This window comes from Branchiostoma lanceolatum, chromosome 4 (genome assembly GCF_035083965.1).
Source record: "Branchiostoma lanceolatum isolate klBraLanc5 chromosome 4, klBraLanc5.hap2, whole genome shotgun sequence".
In the NCBI taxonomy this organism is placed as follows: domain Eukaryota; kingdom Metazoa; phylum Chordata; class Leptocardii; order Amphioxiformes; family Branchiostomatidae; genus Branchiostoma; species Branchiostoma lanceolatum.
In genome coordinates, this window is record NC_089725.1 from 24,232,100 (window position 1) to 24,245,856 (window position 13,757).

The 13,757-nt window shown below is 43.0% G+C and overlaps 3 protein-coding genes across 3 annotated transcripts; 2 read left to right on the top strand and 1 right to left on the bottom strand.

Annotated features, from left to right (window-relative positions):
• Positions 1 to 116: 116 nt before the first annotated feature.
• LOC136433545 (uncharacterized) lies at positions 117 to 2,609 on the bottom strand. Its single transcript, XM_066425858.1, has 4 exons — positions 1,744 to 2,609; positions 1,238 to 1,390; positions 631 to 882; positions 117 to 276 (listed from the first exon to the last, which is right to left on the bottom strand). The coding sequence occupies exons 1-4, from the start codon at positions 2,514 to 2,516 to the stop codon at positions 138 to 140; spliced, it is 1,317 nt and encodes a 438-aa protein (XP_066281955.1). The 5' UTR covers positions 2,517 to 2,609; the 3' UTR covers positions 117 to 137.
• On the top strand, positions 2,609 to 7,018 carry LOC136433550 (tropomyosin-2-like). Its single transcript, XM_066425862.1, has 2 exons — positions 2,609 to 3,196; positions 3,797 to 7,018. Exons 1-2 carry the CDS (start codon positions 3,064 to 3,066, stop codon positions 4,795 to 4,797), a joined length of 1,134 nt encoding a protein of 377 aa, XP_066281959.1. The 5' UTR covers positions 2,609 to 3,063; the 3' UTR covers positions 4,798 to 7,018.
• A 144-nt stretch (positions 7,019 to 7,162) lies between these two features.
• LOC136433551 (vesicle transport through interaction with t-SNAREs homolog 1B-like) lies at positions 7,163 to 13,210 on the top strand. The gene is made up of 8 exons (XM_066425863.1): positions 7,163 to 7,381; positions 8,745 to 8,803; positions 9,166 to 9,276; positions 9,568 to 9,645; positions 10,075 to 10,248; positions 10,710 to 10,771; positions 11,015 to 11,107; positions 12,232 to 13,210. The coding sequence occupies exons 1-8, from the start codon at positions 7,282 to 7,284 to the stop codon at positions 12,272 to 12,274; spliced, it is 720 nt and encodes a 239-aa protein (XP_066281960.1). The 5' UTR covers positions 7,163 to 7,281; the 3' UTR covers positions 12,275 to 13,210.
• The last annotated feature ends 547 nt before the right edge of the window (positions 13,211 to 13,757 follow it).

Below are 13,757 nucleotides of genomic sequence, written 5' to 3' on the forward strand. Positions count from 1 at the left end.
TATTAATTTAAGTTACTTGAAAAGCTACACCATTTTCATGTTACATCTGCTCAGTATTCTGAAACACCACATCTCAAGTGGAGTTCTTTTGGAATTGAGTATTTACTACAAAGGCGTTGGAGGTTCTCTTGTGAATTTTATTTGGAGTCGGCAGTAGTCCTGATGGTTCGTTTGAACCTTGTAAGAATGTCCTTCTTGCAACAGCAGAATTCCTTGTGGCTGTCAAACCAATGGATCCTCTGGCACTCTACACTGCAGTAGCGCGCCATGCGGCATCTGCAGAAAAGTACAGAAATAAATATTTGTAACGAATAATGATGCAAGAAGAGATAGTGATTTGATTATTATAGATCCTCCGGGGATCCCAAAACTGATGCGAGCGCGTGCAAATGAAAAAATTTGGCAAAAAAAGTTGCCTTCATCTGTCTTCACTTTCCATCGAAGAACCTCTCTCTGTTATTCCTTACACAGATAATTCGAATGTTTGATTGATTAGTACTATATTTTTCATGCTGTACAAGGAAAGTGCACAACTTGAGTCCGCCGATAATTTTTCTTATACATTTGTTTTTCTTTGAGGGTTTATGAATAAAACAAATACATTAGTCTATATGTATACGTATCACCCACCTCGCGCATGCGCCGAACCTGGCGGGCGCATCCCTCTCACTGTTGAAACAGATAGGAGAGGAACAGACCACGTCCATGTTCAGGCCGTCCTCACGGAGCATGCGCGGGGAGAAGATGCACTCGTCATGGTCGTGTTTGGTCGCCAGGCGGTCCAGGCGGTTCTGAGACTTGTAGTAGTTGACCTTGCCGGGCTCCTGTAGCTCCCACGCCACCAGGGAAGCATGGCGAAGGAGACAACTCACGAAGTCAGATCTAGGCAAGAGCAGATAATCATGTTTTTTAAATTCAGCTGTATCGTTTGTTTCAAAGAAAAAGACAATACAAAGGATAAGCATGGCACGAAAAAGGGTATATTCAGAATTGGCTCAAGAACCGCACATTTGGTAACGGAGGTATAGTAACAAAAAACGAGGCAATGAACAAGCGCGTATGGTGATAAGCCGTGTAATTGGATATATTGAGCGTATTGAATTATTAGTTGTAGATTTTGCGGTTAATCCAATGGTATACAACTGTTCCCACATATTATTAGTAATCTGAAAGTAACTAAACTTTGTTAACGCTGCGTTAACCAGTCCAAGATAAGATGATTTGCTCGCTCTCTTACTCTTTGTTTTTCAAGCCTGTGTTTTCCTGCCAGTAGCTGCGAGCCTTGTCCAGGATGGTCTGGACCGCCTCCTTCATGCCGAGCACCTCCAGCTGGGCGACACAGTCCGGCCCGCCAACCTCCGCCACGTACAGAGCCATTCTCAAACCGAACCTGCAACAGAAGCTGTCGTTTACCATCCCTGCAAGTAAGTGCTAGTAGTGGAGATGGCTTGGCCGTTCAAATCATTCGTATGCAGGGCAGAGGTATTTCAGTGTTGTGATATCGACTCGTCGCTCCGTGTGTTCGTACAGTGTATGTATTTGATCGACAGAACTCATTTCAAAACACAGTAGCTAATGCCATTTAATGCAGACTAGCGTCTTCTGCCAACAGTTATAAAGCGATTTTAACTCTAACCTTAAGGACATTAAAAAACAAATAGATTGAGCAAGAATACAAAAGTCAGCGTTAACGCTATAGATTAACATAATTATCAAAATGTCAACAGTAACAAACAAGCATACCAGGTCGTCACAACGTTGTCCTTCTTCAACATCTGCATCAGCAGGTGCCCGAAGGACGGCAGTTTGGGGTGTCCTTCGCCAAGCAGGGCGAGCAGACGGCGAGCCTTCATGGTCATCAGGGTGTTGTGGATGCCCCACAGGACCAACCACGGCACAAAGTCTAAATCATCGTCATCGTCGTCACTACTGGTGTCACTGCTGTCGCCACGGAAGTTGTCCTCTTCATCGTTGGCACGAAACAAGCCGCGGTGGTTTAACTCCGTCAGTTCAGGATGTTCTAACGCGGCAGTCAGCATGATCTGATAGAGACTGAGTAGTTGAGGAGCGAACTCACCCATCTTTGCAAGTGCGGGTTCGTACATACAAATGTTACAGAAGAACATAGAAAGAGCACAGACGGGGACGCCTCCAAGCTGGTACCTCGCGAAAGAGTTCTGCTCTTTTTTACGCCTCCTGTGTATGGATGTATTCCTGGTGTTAGCTCTGTGAACAATCGCCAACATTATCTCAAGGGATGGCTTCATAGTCTTCTCTGTGACCATCTGAACTACTTTTGCGTCTTTTGGGCTCGGGAAGTCCGAGAACGCGTCCAGATCATCCACCTGTTCCCGACATTTGTGAGCGGCTCTGCTGATGTTGGCGAGGTGGTTCGCGGTGATTCGCTCTGCAAGTGCCGTCAGGTCCTCCGTGCAGTCTGAGCAGATACAAGAATCCACGTGGTGCCCTGTGCCGTCCGTCTGAGGTGGAGCTAATGCCATCCTTTGAAGGTACATGGCGACCGGGGCTCGGAACGATGTCTATCTTGTGCGTGAACAGGTGCAGTGTTCATAAGATGCTGTTATGTTGTGCTGTTATGGCAACTGTTCTTGAAGGTGTTCTAGTTCTATGCGCTGCTATCTAAAATGATTCGTGGGATGTTCTTGAACATCATGGCATGTAACGTTACCATTTAATTATAAAAATCTGTCTATCTGTTCATGACTTTCAGTGATTCACTTCCGGAAGGTGACCTGTTCTGAGAAATTGGGCGTTTCTTTACTTTCCAAGCAGATCTAGAGGTTCGGCCCCAGCTGGTTTTTGACGTGCTTTTAGGCGTTTTTGTCGGGCTTTCTACTTGGAGAGTAGCCTTTTTTACTAGTATCCAGAAGAAGACCGGAAAACTGGAGTGGAATTCGTCGAGTTCAGAACACGTTGCTTCTCTTTTGTGCATCACGTGTACTTCTTTGTTTACTGGTGAGGCAACCATGCATGCCATTAAGTAATGAATGATCTTCATTGCATATTCCTGCCCAACATCTGCTTAGAGAGTTGGTCTGACCAATGGCGTTACGCTACTACACCTTACATATGGTAATGAATGAATTAGCGAGCACGCCAGTGACGTTCATTTCGTGTTGTACAAAGAATGGTGAGGACGTGTTCCAATGTCCCTGGAGAATATATAGGTTTCAAAGTAAGTCTTCTTTTCTTTGTGTCACCACTTGTAGCTGCCATGTAAACTGTAGAACCGTTTGTAGACAAAAATGTGTGTGGAACATTTGTTCATTGGATGTCATAATATCATTTAAATGTCCGGGAATGTTTGAGGCACTGAAATGGAAATATAGACACTAACATGGCGGCGGATACAACAATGATGTCACATGGATAAGGTAGTTCATGGTTTCATGTGAGCAGTTTCAGTATGATACATTGTGGGTAATATGTCAAACTGTAGGTTCCTGGACATTTTTATGCATTGCTAACCTAATCAACATAACATAACATAACATAACATAACATAACATAACATAACATAACATAACATAACATAACATAACATAACATAACATAACTCAAGTTAGCGAGGGGCCTTCAACATTTGCATATTACCCACGTCCGCATAACCATCACACTGCATATGCGCACTTCGAAACCGTCAACTAGCTCATACGCTTCAACCAAGGAAGTCACAGCTCCATCAACTTGATTATGATAATATTTCATTGATGCAGTGAAATGACGTCCAAAACCATCATTTCATGAAATGAATGACCAGGGTAATTTCTTGCAGGCATGATGTACATGTACGTACAGGAGGAGGAAGAAATTCGAAGATGGCGTGCGGTGGCTGATGCTGAGTTCGCGGAGGCGGATGCTGAGTTCGCGGAGGCGGATGCTGAGCTAGCGGAGGCGGATGCTGAGCTAGCGGAGGCGGATTCTGAGTTCGCGGAGACGGATGCTGAGTTCGCGGAGGCGGATGCTGAGTTCGCGAAGGCAGATGCTGAGTTCGCGGAGGCGGATGCTGAGTTCGCGGAGGCGGATGCTGAGTTCGCGGAGGCGGATGCTGAGTTCGCGGAGACGGATGCTGAGTTCGCGGAGACGGATGCTGAGTTCGCGGAGGCGGATGCTGAGCTAGCGGAGACGGATGCTGCGTTCGCGGAGGCGGATGCTGAGTTCGCGGAGACGGATGCTGAGTTCGAGGAGACGGATGCCGAGAGAGCTGAGGCGGATGCCGAGAGAGCTGAGGCAGATGCCGAGAGAGCTGAGGCGGATGCCGAGAGAGCTGAGGCGGATGCCGAGAGAGCTGAGGCGGATGCTGAGTTCGCGGAGGCGTATGCTGAGCTAGCGGAGGCGGATGCTGAGTTCGCGGAGGCGGATGCTGAGTTCGCGGAGACGGATGCTGAGAGAGAGATGAGGCGGATGCCGAGAGAGCTGAGGCGGATGCCGAGAGAGCTGAGGCGGATGCCGAGAGAGCTGAGGCGGATGCCGAGAGAGCTGAGGCGGATGCCGAGAGAGCTGAGGCGGATGACGAGAGAGCTGAGGCGGATGCCGAGAGAGCTGAGGCGGATGCCGAGAGAGCTGAGGCGGATGCCGAGAGAGCTGAGGCGGATGCCGAGAGAGCTGAGGCGGATGCCGAGAGAGCTGAGGCGGATGCCGAGAGAGCGGAGGCGGATGCCGAGAGAGCGGAGGCGGATGCCGAGAGAGCGGAGGCGGATGCCGAGAGAGCTGAGGTGGATGCCGAGAGAGATGAGGCGGATGGGAGGAATGCGAGGGTTGAAGATAAGAGGGTGAGGGCACGCTGGCCCAGACAGGATGGGGTGGGAGCGCGCCCTCCCGCGCTTGGTCACTGGAGGAAGAGGACTAGAAGGAGGAGGCGAAGGAAGAGGATTAGAAGGAGGAGGAGAAGGAAGAAGACGCCGTGGCGAGGATGGGCTGGTGGTTGGGTTGAGCATAGGAGGGTTACTTACTTCAATATTCACGTATATGCCAATATGCACGTTGAACATATGCATTTCCACCGCTATTACTAGAGTTTAGATATTGATTTTTCGCCATTTCTTATTTTGTAATGATTTATTGTTCATATTTTTCATGAGCAACTTTCATCATTCTTCTTTGTATACTAGTACTCTAGTATTCTTTATCATTATGTTAGACATGTTGCATTGCTACATATTTGCACATATTTTTTGCTGACTTGACATGGATATTCATTATATATGATTTTTATTTCAAACAAAGTACTTTCTGGGCAAAATGTCTGTTGCATGGTTCATTTTAATTTTCTGGACGTTGTTCGATGGTGTAACTGTTCGGGACATAAACCAAACACTTCAGTTGCCAGCAACGGAACACATCATGGGAACCAGGACAAAAACTACTAGTAACGGGGGGTGCCCAAACATATGACGTTTGTTTACGCGCTCGAACTCACGGCGCTCCATTGCTGGTTGCCAGAGAATGGTCATGTTTTAATGAATGAATTTTGAACACATTCATCTAAAGAACATGCATGGACAAGAAATGTATTCATACTGTTCTTGGGCCCTTCACGCTCCGCGCAAGTTACAAGCGGCAAACGCTGTGAGACGTTTTCACGAATGTACCTTCTGATTTAGTGCTACGCCAGATAGTGTGCCTAACTTATTGCGCTTCGGTAACTTTGCTCTCTTCGGAAGTTGGTGATGAAGTTAGGGAAATGTAAATAAGGCTTGAAGTCTGCTATATTCTAGCTTTCTTTTGACCGGAAAATTTTGACTGTGTGCACTTCTAACGTCATGAGAGAAGGGCTATATCTAGCGCATCCCAGCTCATGTTTTCGCGGGAAATAGGCTACTACGCACTTTGCGCGCGGCCCGACGTACGTCTTGCATGCGACCCGACTTAATTACAAAATCATTACGAAAAAACGACACCGCTTACATCAACAATACTCCGTCTACTTATTGGGAAATATCTTCGCCATCTCTGTATTCAGTTTCCTTTTCATAGACGGTACCAATCACATGTTAGAGCGTTACAAAGCTGTGCGTTGAATCGCCGTCCGCCACCATCGCGGCCCAAAAAAATGGCGGGAAAACAACGTGGCCAGACGGCGGCTATGTCTACGTTGTTTTCTTTGGTCGATTTTTTTCTCAACAAACACCTAAAGGCCCAATTTTTTGTGCTTTATGAAGTGATATTTCTTATGTGTATGATAGTTGTATATCTGCTTGGCGCAGGTCGTATATTTAGGTGCCGGGCCGTCTAGCTACGCAGTGACCCTCTACTCAGCGTTGCCATCATTATTGTCAAAATACTATTCTCGACAAAACAAGAAATGAATATGTACACATGTGTTTTGAATGCAAATAACAATTATGTGCATGAACTTGGTTTATTTACCTTCCTTATGAGCATAGTCAGTGGACACAAACACGGCGTACTTATGCATAATAAGATCACTAAAAAATCCGTCATATGTTAGGGCGCGTCATAAGTTAGGGCACCCCCCGTTATATAAAATCGTCGTGTCATGAGGATGTAGAATCTTATTCATGATAGTACGTCCTAATCCTCAATCTTCGTAGCCTGGAGTCGAGCCTTGTTACCTTTGGCCCGCTTCCAACGGTGGCTCAGTACTCCGTAGTGTCGTTGTGTTGGAAGCGGAATAATGCTAACAATGCTGGACTGCAGGCTACAATCTTTGCAGTTAGTGATGGACCTGGAAACATCTATATGGAAAACACAGATATGGAGTATATTACATAATGGAATGGTGTAAAGTTGTAGACGACATCTTACTGGTGATCTTGGCACCAAGTTCCAAATGTCACCAACCTGTCTCTCCAAATCTGGATAGATAGCGTCTAAACCACAGTGGCGGCTAACGTTAGCATGTTGGAAAATTATTAGGAAACCAATCTCCTCTATATTGCTCACCACCACTAGGCACTCAAAAACCAAGGCAAGACGTATAAATAAAATCAAGAAACAGAAAAAAGTCCTAACGTTACCTATTGGAATCATTCTAAACGTTCACATAAAGGTCGTATGTATGTGAATACTTAGGCACTCCTGGTTACAAAGGTCTTGAAGCAAAAATTCAGAACGATGAATTCCCTTTTTTCTGCAATCAAAAGCGCCTCTACCGACTTTTTATCAAACTGCACTTCACCTGATCACATGACGTAGTCTGACAGGAAGAGATGTAGCAAAGAGATACAGCAGAATTTCACCAAAACTGATCTCATACACGTGTTCTCACGAGAGATAAGACTTAAGTGACCGTCGACAATGTCTTCCGAAGACTTTGAAAACCACGAGGAGGATTTTAGAAACGTTTACGATGAGCTACGACGGACGGCTCAGAGCAGACTTCCAAATGCAGTCGGAGGTGAGCGCCCCCCTCCCCCATGAAATTATTGTACTGTGTACCATGACCTGTTGTCGTATACTAGACGGCGGCCACCGCCTCGAGAATGAAAAAAATTTTTCTAAGATTTAGTTTCTTCAACTGCTGCAGGTTTAAACCAATTGAAGAGCTGGTATTATGTATGTGTATAAAACGATATGCCGAATGACGTAACGTTACAAACGAAAACGATTTGTCTGGTCTGGCCATTTTGATTTTGAAAGAACAAAAATATAATTGACTTTCTTGGCTGGAACGACATCTGGCAGACCAAGGGTATTATGTAGATAAAAGCTGCACTTACATAACAATGACCTAGTACACAGTCTACTACAACTTCATTGCATTCACAGAAAAAAAGATTTCATTGCATTCACAGAAAAAAAGATGATTTAATGTAACGCTAGGAACCATTAATTCGACACCCTTTTAATTCGACACTTTTAAGTATTGGCTTGCCAATTAAGATTCAGCAGGTTGATGCAAAAACTGTTAATTGCATTCCAATACGAGTTAAGTACTGACGTCAAAAAGGTACAGTCGTAAGTTCATGAAGATCAAACTTTGCAATGACGAGGTCGTCAATTTACTAACCGTTGGTTTTAACGTTATGTATGTCACGGGAGAGGGAGCAGCGGTCACACACCGTCACAATGTCGACATTTTCTTCTTCATATCATCACATTATATATCTATATTTGTATTGATCAAAAGAGGAATAAACAATATGTCCGTCAATAACAGCAAATAAGTTTAGTTTTGTCCTTGATCCAAACAAAGCGCGACTTATCCAGAGGCTTTGCGAACGCGCGCCGTCGGAAACCGCCATTTTGAATATTCCCAGAATCATACGGGTGATCACGTGAGGAATAGCAGACGACGCAGTCATTTATATTTATCTATTTATTCATTTTTCCCCTTTCCTGTCTTGGATTATTAAATAGGCATGTCCAACAAGTGTTTATACATCATCAGCAATTGGAAATAGTAACCGACGTCAACAACTTAACTACTCTTTCTATTTTCCCCTATTTTCAAATGTAAAAGTCCGGAGCCACGTGTAAGCTAGTGCAAACAGGTCTTGAAGACCATACCAACCGTCTCACTACGGGTTTAGCATGCCAATGACATTGTTATACTATTAAATAAATGAATTTTGGCAGCAATTAATGTAAAAGTAAAGCTTTTGCATTCTTTATTAAAGACTCTTGTCATTTTTATATTTCCGGAACATATATTTAAGAAATTAAGATAGGAAAACAACATTTCAGAGTGATCATGTATGACTGTATGTAACGTTACACGTAATAATTACTGATTGCTGACATGCCTGTCTTATTCACAGAGGAGAGGAAAAGAATGGTTCGAGAGGTTATGAGGGGCATAGAGGAGTGTACGACACTGGTGAGCCCTTATCTTTCGATGCACTGAATTATAGATATACAGTAGTAACTTGATGACTATCTTTGTTCTTGGATCATTTCATGACGTAATGTCATGGCCAAGAAACAAATCAATATTGCATGCTTTACCAGACGTATTGGTAATGGAAAAGATGGGAGGAAGATATTAGAGAATGGCATGAGTTGACACTACTAGTAGGTGAAACACTAAGGAAAACAGAAAACCGAGAAGTGTGGAGATCAAAAACTGGTTGCCAGATCTTCTGTGGTGCCCCAATGGTCAAACAATTACTAGTAGGCTAAGGGATAGATGAGATGAGAAAATTCCAAGATTGACAGTAAGTTATTTTCCCCATGCCACAGGTCCAGGAGATGGAGGAGGAGGTGAAGCAGGCCCCGCCCACCTACAGACCACAGATGCTGAGCAGGTTACGGAACTACAGACGCGATCTTGACAAACTGCAGAGGGAGATGGTGAGGGAACTGTACACACAGAAAACAGCACAATGTTTGATGTACTTAGTAAATTATGCTGATGTTGATCAAGGTTTGATCTTTAAAAGATATACACATGCTTGATTTGTGATATTAGAATGTTTCAGAATTATGTGTTTTCTATAAAAAAATCTTCAATTTAGAGAGCATTGTTATAACAACTTTTGCTGCAGACACATTACTCAGTAGTCATTTTAACGTATCTATACAGTTGTGTGTTTAAGTCCCTCCAGAAAGTTTAGTTAACCCTGTTATGTTGATACATTCCAGAAACAAGCTTCAGGTACAGGAATGATGCGGGATGAACTGATGTCAGGAGGAACATACGACCCTGACAGTGATGAAGCTGTAAGTAACTTAATTGCAATTCTAGGTTCTGACCCTTGTAGTGCCTAGTGGCATATAGGGCAGAAAGGTTCCTTTCTGTTTCAGTAGCAGGGTATATTTTTACAGGGAGGGGTTGCTAACCCTTCCCCTTTAACATGCTTGAGGGAACTACTCGAACATGGGACCCCAGCATCCCTTCCGAAAGACGAGTGCAGCCCCAACCGAGATGTCCTTCCCAGGATTGAACTGGGGTCTCCTAGTTAGCAACACTTAACCAGGAGCTCAAATGTGAGGCTGCTGCCAGTTGAGCTATAGGGACATCCCGAATTTTAGCTAGAGCTGGATTTTTGTTTAATTCCCTGACCTTTAGATGTTCTTTTCCAAACTCCTGATATACAGTATACAATTGTTCTTAAATGATCCATCCCTGCTGACTGTTCTCCTCCCCAGAGGATGTCCGCTTCCCACCGTTCCAAGATGCTGCAGGGCCTGGAGAGCCTGAACAGAACCTCCGCCAGCATCGAGCGCTCCACCAGAATAGCCGTGGAGTCCGAGCAGATTGGCACGGAAACCATTGAGGAGCTCGGAGAGCAGCGGGAACAACTGGTCCGCACCAGGGAAAGGGTAGGTGGAACAGCACTAGTGGGACCTTACCTTACACAGCACCTAAACATGTATAGCATTGCACTTGGAGCAGCAATACACTTGGAAAAGCACTGTCATGTAACCTTCAGAAGACATTAAGTTAGCAGAGCTGGAAGGTCTAGTCTATAATGTACTCATTTGTACTTGTTTGGTTATTTGTTTGCTTGAACCTTTATTTACTCATGAACAATTGTTTCCTTGAGCCTTAATTTATTTATGGCCAACTCAACTACTGTGGAAATCAACTCAACTCAATCACCAAGTCCTTTGTGGTCAGATGTGATTTCAATTTGTGTTCTTATACTTTAAGTGTGCTCACTACGCTACAAATGAGATGTCATAGAAGTAGGTAAGGCTCAAAGTACCATTACAGTACCATTACAGTACATACCACCACAGTGACACAAGAGGACCTAACATTCACACCTGTTCACTTCCAGGTAACAGACATGGATCAAAACCTCAGCACTAGCAAAAAGATCCTGAATGCAATGAGTAGAAGGTGGGTCTCTTTTTCTGTTTCACATTATTCCCTCTGACTGTGAATCCATCAACTAGTATATATAACATACAGTTAACTGTAACATCAACATGAAAAAAAAAGGAAAAATTTGAGCCCAGAATGTCCTTTCCCTTGGCAACACAATACTGGCAACAGTATAAATGTTCTTGTGTTAAGGCATATATAAAATCTGACTCTGATCTGCCTTGTACCCTTTTGTAAGCTGTGTTGTGTGTGTTTCAGGGTGATGACCAACAAGCTGATCTTAGGGATGATAATACTGGTGGAACTGGCCATCCTCCTCGGCCTCATCGCTTACAAGTGGATCATACCAAAGTAGGGCAGAGAAGGGGGTTGATGTACAGATGATCTTGTGGGACATTCATGTCAAATCACAACAGAAATATCACATCACTGCTTCATGTATTCCACAGCTTACGGCTGTCATCGTAATATTTGTGCCAGAAGGAAATTTGTTCACTCAATGATTTCATATAGTTGAAATACCAAGGGCTAGGAGGCATTTTGAAAATGATTTTGAGTATGATTCTGAAAATTTCATGCCTGCATGTGATATACACATTGCATTGACTATTCTATAACCATTACTTACGCATAGTGTTATTGATTAATGTTGAATAATCCAACAACAACAAAATAAAGTGTTTCATGTGCAAAAAAGGTATGCAGACTTCAGAGATGCACAACTGAAATATGCTGTAAAAAAGCAGTACAGATGGTGCACAACTTGCTTTGGCAGATCAAATAATGCACATTCAATTCTAGCAGTTGCATTATAAAAAGGAGGTTAGAATAAGACATGTTACTTGAACATGTTACATGATGGATGTTGGAAGTGTATTGAATCAATTATTGAATCATTTAATCATAAATCAGGTGTTAAAAGATGCTTTAAGATCAGTTTTGATGTAGTCTACCTGGTTTACATTAGTATAACACATACATGTGACTTTTTTTTCTCCGTTTAGTATCACCTTGGTAGTTTCTTTGCTACTGTAACTCATCTACCCTCGTTCTTGAAACTGTAACCCTTCCTATCAACCAGAACACGTGGCAATATCTGTATATGGTGCATGTGTGTATATCTTAAGTGCCAGGGACATGTCAGTCTTTCCGCACCAGCAAGCAATACTAGGTTTCCTAATAAAGAATGTTATTCAGCCATGTAGGTGCAAAAGCATTGGGACATTGTTTCAAGAACCCACATATACCACAGTAACTGTAATTTTTGGAGTTAAGTTAGTTACAGTATCACATAGATGTTTAATTATACAATTGTTTGAAGAAACGCAAAATATCAAGTACCTGTACCTTACAGGTGTTCAAACTGTTGCTCCCCTCTTTCCCCTGCCTTGTAAATCCTTTTATTTTCTGCTTGCAGTTGGTGATTAAGGTTTTATTTGAACCTGAGTTTTTTTTGTTGCCGTTTGCTGTTACAGATCAGGAAACAACCCTGCACCCTCACCTTCACCCCACCCTTAGTCTCGTCCACAGTTTGAGGCACCACAGATCATCCGACAACCACTCAAACTAGACAGCCTTTTATAACCCTAACTGTAGCCTTACCAGATGTGTGGAAGATATGATCATAATAATCATTCATATAGTGAACTTCCTATGTTTTAAGTGCTGCACCCAGTTAAGTTACAGTTCCCTGAAGGCCCCCTATGATCCCATGGTGAGATTGGTACCACCATAGTACAAGTACACCTCCTGCGAAGACCTTGCAGTTTTCTACGGCTCTGTTTGCGATGTAAATCGGCCAGAAAGCCATAGAAAACTGCAGGCCACCCGAAGGAAACTCATAAATTGTGATGGGTTGAAAAAGATATTGTATCAAAATGGTGGCCAAATGTGTGAAACCATCTGTTAAGTGCTACTCATACATTAAGTATGGTTTAGAATTTTTGAAGACAGTATGAGATGTAGCTTAGAATGGCAAGTTTGCTAATTTTTTTCTTCAGATTTTAAAACTCTAACCAGCACAAACTTCTTACATTGCCCACTGGAAGTATTTTAGTGTACAAAATGACTGGCAATAAAATGTATTGCATATATGAAAAGATATGCTTTTATATTCTGAGGCACTTCGAGATGAGGAGCACTAGTGATTGCTGTATGATATGACAAGGAGGAACAAGTTTCTTGTGTACAGCGTGGTTGATACCTTTTTAAAAACGATTCAATACACTTATTAGAACCAGTGATTGAAGTTGCTGTTGAAAGGCATCACAAGGTAATATAAACTGATAGTTAACTTACTGATGATCTCTTTGTTCAACCAAGTAGCATCATTTTTGTAGTAAAATCAAAGAATGTAATTATCTTCCACTTCCCTATAGGGGAGGGAAATAACATTATTTTCTCACATGTTTCCTCCTGTCAGTTTTCAAAGAATAAACCAGTTTTGCAATGGAACTCCAGAATGAAGCACTGGCATTATGTATGTGGAACGACGAATCCTTGTCTTGGATTAAAAGTGACCTCCATTACCGGTAATCTGTTGCAGTACTGCATCACTATTTCCTGCGAAATGCTGCAATAATTTGAATTTCTGCTGGATGTCAGCATGTACAAACGAAGCCCTGCACCATCATCATCAATCTACACTACATCCCATCGGGAAATCAAATAGAATACCGGGTAGCAACAAAGTAATTACTAGTTGAATGAGCGTGGGAGGAAGCATAGCCAGTCCTATCTGAATGAATCATTGGAAGCAGTGGTGGGCACAGCAATCTCTTCCCTTACCTTTCTGGATGACACTGTAATTTCCTGAGTTTGACCATGGAGGTTTTATCATAACCACTCCATTGATGAGAAAATGTTGTTTTTATTTTTGCTCTGGTTTCTCTTTCTTTGATCATTATGTTAGAACTTCAGTTCGGTGGCCTCAGCTTACAATAAACTTTCTGCAAATCAATCATTCAAGCCACTCTCTTCTGGAGAGGAAATGCATTCTTTT

Excerpts from the sequence above, each read along its gene's own strand:
- LOC136433545 (XM_066425858.1), bottom strand. The coding sequence starts at position 2,516 with ATGTACCTTCAAAGGATGGCATTAGCTCCACCTCAGACGGACGGCACA. Across the intron at positions 1,391-1,743 it reads GACAACGTTGTGACGACCTG|GTTCGGTTTGAGAATGGCTC; the intron begins GTATGCTTGTTT and ends CTTCTGTTGCAG. Across the intron at positions 277-630 it reads AGGTTCGGCGCATGCGCGAG|ATGCCGCATGGCGCGCTACT; the intron begins GTGGGTGATACG and ends ACTTTTCTGCAG.
- LOC136433550 (XM_066425862.1), top strand. The coding sequence starts at position 3,064 with ATGGCGTTACGCTACTACACCTTACATATGGTAATGAATGAATTAGCG. Across the intron at positions 3,197-3,796 it reads GAGAATATATAGGTTTCAAA|GCATGATGTACATGTACGTA; the intron begins GTAAGTCTTCTT and ends AATTTCTTGCAG.
- LOC136433551 (XM_066425863.1), top strand. The coding sequence starts at position 7,282 with ATGTCTTCCGAAGACTTTGAAAACCACGAGGAGGATTTTAGAAACGTT. Across the intron at positions 10,772-11,014 it reads CTGAATGCAATGAGTAGAAG|GGTGATGACCAACAAGCTGA; the intron begins GTGGGTCTCTTT and ends TGTGTGTTTCAG. Across the intron at positions 11,108-12,231 it reads TACAAGTGGATCATACCAAA|ATCAGGAAACAACCCTGCAC; the intron begins GTAGGGCAGAGA and ends TTGCTGTTACAG.